At 29.4% G+C, this 13,452-nt stretch overlaps 1 protein-coding gene across 1 annotated transcript; it reads right to left on the bottom strand.

The window, feature by feature from the left end:
- Positions 1 to 8,471: 8,471 nt before the first annotated feature.
- LOC123265264 (tyrosine-protein kinase hopscotch-like) lies at positions 8,472 to 13,452 on the bottom strand (the record flags this gene model as incomplete). The annotated part of the gene is given in 8 exon segments (XM_044728950.1): positions 8,472 to 9,351; positions 10,796 to 11,214; positions 11,292 to 11,613; positions 11,685 to 11,838; positions 11,933 to 12,054; positions 12,679 to 12,838; positions 12,932 to 13,271; positions 13,340 to 13,452. Coding segments are annotated over 8 exon segments (2,296 nt in total), but the record flags the coding sequence as incomplete, so codon positions are not given.

Below are 13,452 nucleotides of genomic sequence, written 5' to 3'. Positions count from 1 at the left end.
TTAACAGATCCTAACGAAATTTAGTATATAGATTCCTTGGACAATTAGCTTGCATGAGCTCTAAAATGAGCGAAATTCGTCACTAAGTTTAGAAATGGTAGCTCCTCAAAATTGTCAAAATAATGAAAATCACGTTTTCGGCGACTTCATTGATGTATGACTTTCGATTGAAAAGAGATTGCTAATTTTTGATAAATTCATGTGAAAGCTCATGAAATCACTTTCAATTTGACGTTTATAACATTGACATTTCGACCATTTTTAGTTATTTTTTTAAAGTTAAGAGTGCAATCGAACCATTTTTAGGCAATGTATAGTACAACCGACTTATGTACGTAATTTTATCATGAATTTCATTCAGTGAAATTTACCTTCCATTTCGGGTGTGGCCGAATGGCGTTTTTTCCATGTAACTTTACTTCTCGATAACTTTAAATCCATAACAAGTTTTTGAACGAAAAAACATGAAGTTATTTTTATGAAAAAGGCTTTGTCGATGGAACAATAAAAGAAATAGCTTTTTTTTTTTTTGTAGAGTTGTTCATAGAGAATGTACGATCCACCAGAGTAGAGTCAGGCAGCGGTTGGCTCTCACCAAAGGAAAAGCAGTCACGAGATATTTAACAAGTATAGTTATACATTCAACAAAGACTGATATACGGCTGCAATTAATTTCATTTTAATTATAATTCATTTATTTCGAAGCTTAATGGATTAGTAAATCAATAGTTCGCCAAAAGTTACAATAGATTAATATCATTACCGAGGTTAAAAAATCACAGCGGTGTCTGTCTGGTGTTATATATAACGTGATATGATAGTTAAAGCGGTATTAAAAATTTAATAACTTTTGTTTGATTTATTCACGTTTACTTAAATAACTAAAAGTGTATACTTACCACTACTTGCCAAATATTTGATCACGTAGAACGGGGCATTAATTGAAGATTAAATTGCTAATTGCACGACGGTCCGTCTGTTATTAAAACTTTTTAGAGCTTTTAGGTATACAATGAGATTTTATATCGCGGTAAATGGTTAATGAGCGATTTTTAATTATTCCTCAACGCAATAAATTTAATTTAATTTTTTTTTTGCATTATGATATTTATATATAGTGTTATTTGAACTTTTCTTCTCAGAAACTAGGAGCTTTCAAAGTAATTGTTTACGCCAATAGAACTAAAGCTTGAAATTACAAAGGATTTCTTTAAAAAAGTTTGTTAGTATTTTTTTATTATAAAGAAAATTTAAAAGTTAATAAAAAAGAAGTTTTAATCAATAAAGACTGTTGTAAGAAAAATTAACTTTTGAAGGCATTTTTTGAGAAAAGATATAATTTAATCTTCTAAGTTAAGTTAATTTTGTGTAAAAGCCATCTCTGAATGATAAGTTAACTTTTTAAGGATAACAGCCGGTCCCTACGATTGCAGCTTTATATTTCTCTCCTAGACAAAGAAGAATTTTGAAAAAAACGCTTTGCTACGTAATAGATTTTTTATATAATTATCTATTTCGTAGTAGAGCATTTTTTTTTTTTTAAATACTCATTTGTTTAAAAAAAAAGCATAAAACTGCAATAGCTTTAAAATCATAAGTGCAACAAGGATAGTATCGTTTTTTGCAGTGAGTGCGACGCGAGAAAAAGAGGGGATCGGCTCTTTTTTAGAGGAAGAAGAAAAATTTCTTACCGGCAAAATGGCCCACGACGAAAATACAAAAGAAATTAGTTTTGTATCAACAGTAGTATTTGATGTATAATATTAATTAATTGGAAAGTTATTTTAAACAACAAATAACGTTTTTGATAAAAAATTAGTTATCAATTAATTTTTATGCTGAAATAATTACTACTTGATTCAAGAATAGCATTCTCTCGCTTTGATTATTTAATTTTAATTAATTAAAGAAGTTGACTATTCAAATTAAGAAAAAACAACTTGAAAAAAGAGAAAAATTTCCCATTCAAGAATTTTATCTATTCTATCAACGTGTTTACTTTCTCGAGGAAGATACGATGTATTTCATTTAAAAATTTATTTTTCTGGTGACATTTATTAAAGACATTACCGACTTGTTTTAACAATACCAACAATCGTCTGGTTTCTCATCTTTTCTATTCCATCAAAAATAAGTTTCAGAATAGATTCAAGTCAAATTTTGTTTTCTTCAAAAGAAAAGTTTTTTTTTTAGTATTTTAAATAAAAAAACTTTTTATCGAATCAAGAATATAAAATTGCTAAAGAAAAGGCAAATTATATTGTTAATTTTAAAAAGTGATTTTTTTCTATGTCGAATTTGATTGTATCTCACAAAGATAATACACTTAATCTTTAAATGTAGAGTTTTTTGCATCAAGATATCTAATTCTCTTCAAAGTAATTATTTTCTTGGATCGAGTAATTTTATTTTTTCAATGTAAAGAAGCAGCAGCAGTGGTTTAGTAGACAAATCATGTCTTTCACATTAAAATTATTAAATAAAACGTTTTTTTCGTCAAAAATAAAGAAATCGATGTTATTAAAATAACATTTACCATCAAATATTGCTAAAAAAAATAAGAAAAAAAAACGGAAACGTTTTTTTAATATGACAGCCGAATTGCCATGAGACATTTCCGGGATGCAATTAAACCACTCAAATTTTAATATCGATTGCTGTCGTATTTATATTACTTCAACTCATATTTACATTATCTTCAATAACTCGGTCAATGTAAATTTAAAAGCTTCCAATAAAAAAAAGGCTAAAAATATATGAAATCTACACCTAGCGAAGCGAACGTGGGTACGCGGAATCTCACATAAAACAGTAATTTAAAACTATCGACTCTGCATTTTTAAAATGAAAGCATTTTATTAAACAGTTAATTTTTATTGGAAGAAACTTTCCTTGCAAATACTTATAATCTAAGTTAAACGAGTTTTTAGTTTTTGCTAAAGAAACCTGATCTATATATTAATTTCAAAGCGTGCAATATTATTTAAAATAATATTTACTTTTTTCTGATGGAAGTAAATATCCGAATAAACATAATGTTTGCGCTGGGTCATCAAAAGGTGCTGCAAAATGCAGAATTTATTATCATTTTCGCAGTATCGATATAAGAGACATTATATTATTTTTGCACTCTCGCAATATACATATGTTTCTCATCTACTTGAGCGGTTTTCCTGGTGTTTTAAATAAGAAAATTCACCTCTGGAACATAAAAAGTAATCTCATGTATTCAGCTGTACACTTGAATTAAAATTATCCATAAAAAGTTAAAAAATAGAAGCGCGCTAAATATTTCTGCATAAAAAAAAATCTGTTTTCAAGTATTTTAATTGATCAAAGTTCTTCACAGGGTATAATTTATAAAAGTTATATATTCGGTTATTAAATGCAGTATTAATGAAACCTGTCAGTTATTTCTCGATGGAATAAAAAGGAAAAATTGTACGATATAATTTTAAAGCAGTGATTTCCGACTACCCAAAACTTCTCTCGATTTGACCTACATTTTTTTTTTTTTTGATCGTGTTATTCAAGCTTCACGCCAACTACCTACCTGACGTTCCTAGCATTTACAACTACATGAAATGTTAATTAATCACGGTAATTTTTTACATTTAAAATCTTTTTAATTAACCCTGTAAATTTTCTCGCCGGATGTTTTTCCAGACTTAAATTAGATCGGTATTTAGTCTGAAGTAAATTTACAAATTAAAACTAAAGCCGTTTGGATTAGACGAAGCGAATTCACGTATGTGCCTTTTATTTCATCACCTTGAACATACCGATGTACTAAAAGATAGAGTAAATTTTAATAAATCTTATTTTATCTCTTCACTATCATTAAGAGTAATAGGGTAGAAGTACCGGTTTTGGCCATCTTAGGACCATTTTTGGCCACTTGACATTTTAGTGAATTTGTAAAAAATTTAACTATTCAAGTATAATTTTTATACAATTTATCAATTAGTACATTTATACGGATTCAATTCATAAAGTCTTGCGCTTATACACAGAAAAAAAAGGTTTACTTGAGCCAAGAAAATATTTTTCTTCCTAATTATTTTCTTGGGCGAAAAAACAATTTTTTTTTGGCACAAGAAATTTCACTTATTCCAACAAAATTAATTCTCTTGCTTTAAGAAATACGTATCTTAATCCAAGAAAATTTATTTAAGTCAAGAAAATCTTATTGTTTTGAGAAAATTCAGCCTCTTACTCCAAAAAATTTAGTTCTTGATAGAAGTAAATTTTCTTGTCTTGAGAAAATTTCTCTCTTGCTCTAAAAAATTAAATATAAAGATAGAAGTAAATTTTCATTAATATTTCTATTGATTAACATGTCAAATGGGAAGATCAAATAATATTTCATCATTTTTTTTCATTCAATATGTATAATTGCACGCTAAAATAATATAAAATGGGTATGAAATATTTAAGGGGTTAGGGGTAGTCAGAATTTTCAAAAAATCAATTATTTTTTTTTGCATTTTCGTTATGTGTAACATCTTAAAAATATTCTCTGAAAATTTCAAGTCGATCCGATAATTAGTTTTTGAGTTATTCGACAAATAACAAAGAGAGCTCGGGTACTTCAAAGCGCTCGGGAGCAGATAGCTAGCGGCAGCTTCAAGAAACCCCCTTTTAGGGTTCTCTTGTCATCCTATTCTGCAATTATGAAAGCAGATCCTTACAAAAATACAACCATAAATAAAAAGGAATGTATAGGCCATGTTCAGAAGCGGATGGGGACTCGACTGCGTACTCTGAAAACTAAACAAAAAGGTCTTGGTGGTAGAGGTAGGCTTACAGGAAAAGTAATAGACAAATTAACTGTGTACTATGGTTTATCAATACGTCGTCATTGCGATTCTATTGAAGATATGAAATCTGCTATTATGGCAACTTTTTACCACTACGGTTCGACTGATGAAAATCCGAATCATGATATGTGTCCCAAAGGCGAAGATTCTTGGTGCTCTTACCAGCGCGCTGAAGCAAGTGGAGAGCTTGATACTTATACTCAAGATTATTCTCCCTTACCTCCTGATATTTTAAAAGCTATTAAACCGATTTACGACGATCTCAGTAATGATAATTTACTTTCAAGATGTGTAGGTGGATTCAATCAGAATAATAATGAGAGCTTCAACCAACTAGTGTGGAAAATATGCCCAAAAACCGTGAATACTAGTTCTACTATCGTACAAATTGCTGCATACATAGCTACTTGTATATTTAATTAGGTACAAATTCATTATTAATGATTATGGATATCCTAGGACTTAATTGTGGGTCTAATTCCCATCGGTATGCTGACAAATTGGATGCTGCACGTGTGAAAGTGGCAGATCAGCGCGCCAACGACAACACTCGGGAAGGCAGAATGCTTCGTAGGCAACAGCAAATTGATGTTTTGGAAACTTCCACAATGGCTGAAGAACTATTATATGGCCCAGGAATATATGACTCGATGTAAGTAATTTAATAATTCGTATTTCTGTACGTGAATCTAGTGTGAAACTTTAAACGCGTTTTTCTCAAAACTATGTTTTTTGAACTGGTGACAACTGTAACTCGAAAACCGCTCAGTAGATTTTAATAAAATTTATACAGCTTTTAGAATACATAATAAACTCGGGCCTGATCGAAGGATTTTTTAAGACCAATTAACTGTTGATTTTTTCCCAAAAATCTAGACAAAAATTTCCTGAGGCCGCCATTTTGTTAATTTTTGAAAAAAAAAAATCCTTCAATCAGGCCCAGGATTATCTATTTATAAAACTAATTTTTTTCATCCGATTGATTTTAGATGAATCTCCAAGGACTTATGATTGTCACCGCAAGGACCTTTTTTTGGAACTGGGTCAACACAGACAGCTATAACTTTGGAAATTAAATTTTTTTTTTTTTGAAATTTTCGTCACTTCAAGTCAAAACATTGTATAATAATGTCATATTACTACTTTTGTAAAATAACATGATTTAATAGCAAAAAAAAATACTGAAAATTCTCATTTTTTCGTGCCTCTGACTACCCCTAACCCCTTAAGAGAAAAATTTTCTCAAGGTGAGAAAATTTTTTTCTCAGCTGAATTAGGCGGCGCTGCTTCCCTAAAGTATCTAAGAATCTTGATCAAATATAAAAATTTATTGTATCAAGTATTTATGATAATTTGAATTAAGAAAAAATGACTTCAACCAAGAATAGAATTTCAAAAAAAATTTTTACTTCGGCCAACACAACTTCGGTCTTCCTTCAGTCACCCGAAAATTTTTTTGGAGCCAAGAATTTTGTTCTTTAGTCAAGAAATTTTTCTTTCTAGGGATATTTACACAATAATTTGAAAATAAAGTGACTAAAAAAGGTACACTGGCCACAAACGGTACTTTTACCCTATTTATCGGCGATATTTATTTTTAAAATCACTTAATATATAAGATTAAGATTTAATTATTTATCTTTAGTTTTCGTAACTCATAACTAACGATTGATTCAGCGGAAAATCAATAAATTTCTGATTAAATTATCATTATGAATATTTTGTTTCTGTATTACAGCATTACACACTTTATCGAATGGAAATAATGTACCTATCAATAAAGTACCCGCATAATGGAAATCAGATTATACAGAGCAAGCTTTCAAAGGCATATGAATAAATAATTCTACTTACCTATAGGTATTAGAAAAACAATGTTCAGCTTATTAATTTTCGTGAATTTGAAGTTTTCATCAGCTTAAAGTTTCGACTCAAGTAATATTTAAATATTTTATATTTACAGTAAAATCTTTTACTAGTTTGATAAAGTCATACTTCATTTATATTTAAATTGAAAATAACTAGGCATGTAGATCTATACTTCAAACAGCAGTCACTTGATGTATTTACAGTGAGTAAATAATTGAATCGCTAGTAAACATTTCCCGCAGAATTAATTATTTACTCCTCTTATTTGATATCGCAGAACTTTATATCCTTTTTCGCGGTTTACTCTATAAATAATAAAAACGCTGCAATAAAATCCTTAAATACTTTAATCCTGGTTATATCTTTACAAGTTTTAAAAACATTTGATCTGCTTTTTCTTGGAGTTATAAATTTAGAGACCCTTGAAATTTTAACTGAATAGTTGTAAACATAATTATTGTCTCGCATTAATTTATTTATATCTTCACGGGCTAACTTGTTGGTTTCCATTTCGTACTTAATCATCTAAGTTAAAACAAATCACAACTTACAACTAACTTGCGTTAATTCATTCAACCGGAATTGTGTCGAATGCTTGTTTCTAATAAACAAGTTTACGTTATGTATTTACTTTAAATTTAATCCGAATTCGAACACGTTTGTAAATATATTTACTGAACGTAAATTAACGCCATATTAGTAGACAGTAATATGAGAACTTGCAACACCAACTTTTACAAATTACTAAATTAAATTTTCTTTAATATTAACTTGTAGAATTCTTCTTCCCGTTTTACGCGTTTAATTTGTAGTTTTATCTTGAAATTATCGATTTGTATCGTAATACTATCGAAAAAATATGATCCTAGACTCGTCATTGTAGAAAATTACGGCGAATATGCAATGTAAAATTTTAATTTGGTTATTTTTTAGACGTGGAGCTTTTCTAATTTTTGACCACAAAAATAAAAAAAAAAAAAAACTTTTTTTTCATTCTCTTCACGGTGGATTTATAAATCTTAATTTAATAAATTATAGCAAAAATTTTTTATTCATCTTGTAATATTAAAATTGAAGAATATGAATTTCTTCAGTTTATCTTAAAAATTTTCAAGACATTAAGTCTTACGAATCTAATTACGGCGTTCTAATTAGCAAATTGTTTAACTCCATTTTAGAGAATCTTCCATTTGTACGAAAATACAATAAGTTCGAAATTTATTATCACTTTAAAAAACCATTTAATCTATACTAATATTATAAAAAGGAAAGATTTGTTTGTTTGCATTGAATAGGCTTCGAAACTACTGAACTGATTTGAAAAATTCTTTCACTGTTGGAAAGCTACACTATCCCCGGGTGACATAGGCTATCTTATATTATGAATAATTTTAAAATTTTTGTTAAATAAATTGCTAATTAGACCGTCAAGATGTTTTTCAAATTTCTAGTTAGTATAAAATAAATTACAGTGATAAATAAACTAAATATCTAATAATATTGAAATTAACAGATATCTAACTAATTAAATTATTATGAAAAAATTTGATTAACAAATTTCACATGAAGAAATTGAAAAAAATTATAATTACAATTTTTGAAAATATTTTTTTTATAATTGATTTGTTAAAAAAATGTTTAAATCTGTTAGATGACTGCTGATTTCAGTATCGTAATATCTAATTAAAATTAAAAAATTAACATTTTCTATAAATATTTATAAATATTTGATAGATAAAAAAAAAATTCATCCCCAAAACTGTTAATTAAAAAAAAACATTTATTTGTATATAATTATAAATAGCTTTATAATTTTTTTCATCTTATAATACATGATTTGTAATTAATAACTAATAGCACAACAAATATCTTAAAAACAAGGATACAATTGATGAATTATTCACAGTTTGTATAATCACTAAAAGTAATTAATAATAACTTAAACAGAGTGGTAAACAGAATATTTAAAAATTTCCTGTACTAGAATGAACTAGTATCAATACTGGATAATTAAATCACGAATTTCATTACAAAGCATGGCAAAATCCGGTCTTAGGTGACTTTGCAGGTGCCAGCAAGGATACATAAGTTTTACGTAAACGATTTGTGGACAATTCTGAGGACAAGGTAGTCGTGTACCACGTTCCAGCGCTGCTAACAACGCAGCACCACCTTCTTCTGCGCTATCTCCACCTTGTTGACCACCGACACCAGGAAGCTTGGGGTCTTCTCCTAGCCCGAAAGTCTCGTACATCGTGACTCCAAAGGACCAAACATCAGATCTTGGAGAAAATTTGCCGTCTCGCAAGCTTTCAGGAGCATACCATTTGATCGGCAGATCTCGATTGGTTTGTAGAATATAGTAATCATTGCTTCCTGTCACCTGAGCTAGACCAAAGTCGCTTATTTTTACAGTCGAATCGTCAGATACCAGGATATTCCTAGCCGCTAAATCTCGGTGGACTATACTTTGGCGTCCGAGGTAATCCATTCCAGTGGAAATATTAAGTGAAATTTCAAGAAGTCGTTTGTGTGTCAGGTTTTCTCTATGAATTGCCAAGTAGCTCTGGAGAGATCCGTGCTTTACAAATTCCATAACGAGACAGACTTCTGGTTCTGATATTACACCGAGAATTTTAACGACATTCGGATGATTCAGAGTCTGAAATTTATTTTTAAAAATATTAAACTATCGTTAAAATTATTAAACTTAGATTTTCTATCCATATTTTTGATTGATGATTCGAAAATCAGGTTTTTTTCTTCGAATATTATCGGCATAACTTAAAAATTTTTTTTTAATTTATTCATAGAATAAATTCATCTTTATCTAGATATAATTCAAAATTGTTCTAAAAGTTAGTCTGTTCGTAGTATTTTAAGTATTCTCTATAATAATAACAATAATTTATTACCAGAAAATACAGATATTTGAAAAATATATATTAAATAGTGTACAATACAAAATATCTGTCATATAGAGATGATTTCCATCTGTACATAGGACTGGCATAGTAATTTATATCCGTGATAATAAAATTATTAACATAACAATTTGAACAATTAAAATTTAAGAACTAATTAACTCAATTTATTTTGTAGTTTGTTTTAACCATTTAGTTATTTTCAACTTAATAGATTTTTTAGAACCGCATAACATTTTAAATTGTTTGGTAACCTATTGTAAAATTTCATAGCAACATACTTAGCACTCTTACACGCAATAGTTTTGTTCCTCTTTGGCAATGTAATAGACTTGTTCCTTGTGTTTACAACTATATCTTTATATTTAAGCTTACACTCATCATAATGTTTCATAATCGAATTTAAAATAAAAAATTGCCTGATATTCAATATATCCTCGGTGTTTATGTTTTAAATTAGTTTATTTTGAATTGTAATTAGTGAGTTTAACGTATTACTATATGCTCCACCTCAGGCAGTAATGTCATAATTAATTAAACTTTCAATCAAGGCTTGGTAAATAATTCTTAGAGTCCTTTTATTCATTATTAAATTAAGCTTATAGAAAACAAAAAAAAAGTATTTAGTTTTCTTCATCAACTCTTTAATATAACAATCCACTTCATACAGTTGTTTATAACTATGCCTAAATATTTACAACTTGTTACCCTTTTTAGTTTTTTATTTTCTATATAAATTTCTATCTCATTTAGTACACTATCTTTGTAGCATCCAAAAGTTATATACGTGATTTTTTCAAAATTATAAGCGATGAAAAATTAAATTTCAATTGGAAGCGTAATTAATTAGTTATAACGTAAAAAAGATTAAAAACCCTACAGATTTATATATTAGTCAAGAAGTCATAAAAATTTTTTATTACTAACTAAAAGCTTTGAAAGTAATATTTACGTCATTATACTGGGGTATCAAATTACAAATGATTATCTCTTAAAAAAAGTTTCTCAATATTTTTTTATTACACCCAAAACTTGAACCTTTATAAAAAAAAGATTAAGTCAACGACGACGAGACAAAAAGATTAATTCCAAAGCCTATTATATAGCAGTCAGATTTTTTAATGGATAAAAAAAGTAATTTAATTCTACTGATAATAAAAATAAATAATTGAATAACTTTACCTTCATAATAGAAATTTCCCTCTCAAAATCTCGTAAATCAGCCTCAACAGCTCGAGTTTTCAATTTCTTAACAGCAACTAGCTGAGGCTCAATGTCCTTGGCGTTATCTCGCTCAAGAATACCTCGAAAAACTTCACCGTAAAATCCTTGCCCAATTTTACCTTGTAGAATAACATTGCAGTCAGCATCCAGCTCGAAAATTCCTTGCATTTGTCCAAGAGGACCACCATTGTGACCACTACTTTCATTCAAACTGTTAACTAAGTCAACAGTAGCATCACGTAGACAACTGAATCCCAGATTATCGCCAGCCCCTCCGTCTCCAATACCACCAACACCTGCGAGCCGTCCCAAGTATAGCGACAATTCTTCTTCAGCATCATTGTCAGTGTCGTTGAATTGAATCAATTTGGCTGCGCCTTTGAAATTTACACAAATTTTTATTATTAAAAAATTCCCTGAAAATATTTAAAAGACAAGAAGTAAAGATACTCACTGTCATCAAGATCATCCCAAGGAAGACTAGTGCGATCGGTAAAGATACTACTTGCTCGTGACTCACAGTCAGATGATGAATTGTCAATTATTTCACTCTCGTCAGTAAGCTCACGATCGCTAAATGACTTTGGGAAAACAGTAGCATAGGCATGGCTCCGCCGTGAGTGATAAATTTGATACAATATCTGATGTATATCTCTCATAATAGCTTGCGGCTGTTTTCTTGGTCGGCTTAGATCACCCCAACACTCGGTCATCAACTTGTAAACCTCCGCTGGACAGCCTGCGGGTATCGGTAGTCGTTTTCCACTCAAATAAAACTTTAAAATAAAATATCTCAATTATAATCAATATATTGGTTACTAGGTTGTCTATAGTGTTTATTAAATACCCTTTTGATGGAATCGATGTCACGGTTGACAGGAAGTACTGAGCCGTGAGAAAAAATTTGCCACAACGTTGTTCCTAATGCCCAGACGTCGGCTCGAGTGCTTCGACGGGCTTCTTCAGGATTGTCATAAGTTTCTGGAGGCAGCCAGTGAATGCTATAAAAAATTCAATTAAAAAATAAAATATGATCAATGTTTTGTAATTTACAATTCTAAATTATATTTGTGGATCATTTCTTCATTTACTTACTCGGCTTGTGTATAAAAGAATAAACCTGGGTTTGCTAGTTTAATAATAAAACTAGTATCACTATGAACGTGAACTAATAATTTTCGACATCGAATGTTTCCATGAACAAATCCATTTTCTTCCTGTAAAATTATGAATTCAAACTTTGAGTATGTTAAAAATTAAAAATGAACTTTTCGGTGATTCTGTCCCTAAAAATTCATTCTTCAGTCATTTAGCCTCTTATAAAAATTTCTCATGCAAAAATTCATCTCATGCAAAAAATTTTCACTCAAAAATTTCTTAATTTAAAAAATTCTCACAGAACAAAAAATTATCATTCAAAAATTTCTGAAAGTATATTAAGGTATAATCATGGTTTTTGTGTGTGTTTATCTAAAAATAGACCAACACATGAGCTTGTTACTGTGTTGTGCCCTTTCATCATGGTTTTGTGTGTGTTTATCTAAAAATAGACCAACACATGAGCTATAATAATAATAATAATAATAATAATAATAATAATAATAATAATAATCGGATGCCGTAAAAAGACCAAAGGATAAATTTCAGGGGTTGAAATGTCCCGATGATGAATTTCGATGGATGAAATAACCATAGGATGGAATTGTTAAAGGTTGAGTTTACAAGGGGTAAAAATTCACGGGGATAAATCACTCGGCCACCCAAACAAAAATATCTAATGTTTTTTTTTTTTAAATATAGATTCAATCTTTTAAAATAATATTTTTAAGAAAATAAATTACCAAGTGCCATAAAGCATTGGCTAAACATGCTGAGGCTTCAACCATATCAACTGTTTTTATACTTTGTGCTGATTTACTTTGAAGATAGACATCAAGTGGACCCAATTTTATCAGTTCCATCAACATTCCCACCGTCGGCGAAACTGTTAAGCCATATAATCTAATAAAATATTAATTTATGTTATTGATTATTATTATTATTATTATTTCTTAAGTAGTATAATTTATACAGTAAATAAGTTTATAAATTTACCTAACAAGTGCGCTGGATCGTAGTTGACCCCATTTACCAGCTAGCTCAAAGAATTCTCTAGCGTACCTTGATTTTTCATCTCTCAATACTTTTATAGCAGCTTCTAACTTCTTTCCTTTGGTTACTCGCCACATGGCACGATAAACACTCGTAAATGATCCTTGCCCGATAGTGACTGTCTTGGAATTTTTCTCGGGAAAAGGATTTGCTTTGTATATTTGCAATTGATGAGATGGAATGACACGAGGTTCACCCTCTAATAACGCTGTGATTATTTCTTCATCTGCAGCAACGTCATTGCACACCTCTGTCATTGCACAGATCAACAACGGAGACTTATCTGTTGAATTTTTTTTTATAAAGTCATAAAAATGTTTATAAAAAAAATAAAATATAAAAAATATTTACCATATTCTGATGGAGGTAGACATTCAGATAAATACAATGTTTGCTCAGAATCATTAAACGAAGATACTATGTGTGTAATAGATTTATATGTCTGTACAGATTCTGAAATAATG

The sequence above is a fragment of the Cotesia glomerata genome, linkage group LG5 (assembly GCF_020080835.1).
Source record: "Cotesia glomerata isolate CgM1 linkage group LG5, MPM_Cglom_v2.3, whole genome shotgun sequence".
NCBI classification, from domain to species: Eukaryota; Metazoa; Arthropoda; class Insecta; order Hymenoptera; family Braconidae; genus Cotesia; species Cotesia glomerata.
This window is presented reverse-complemented; position numbering and strand designations above follow the sequence as displayed.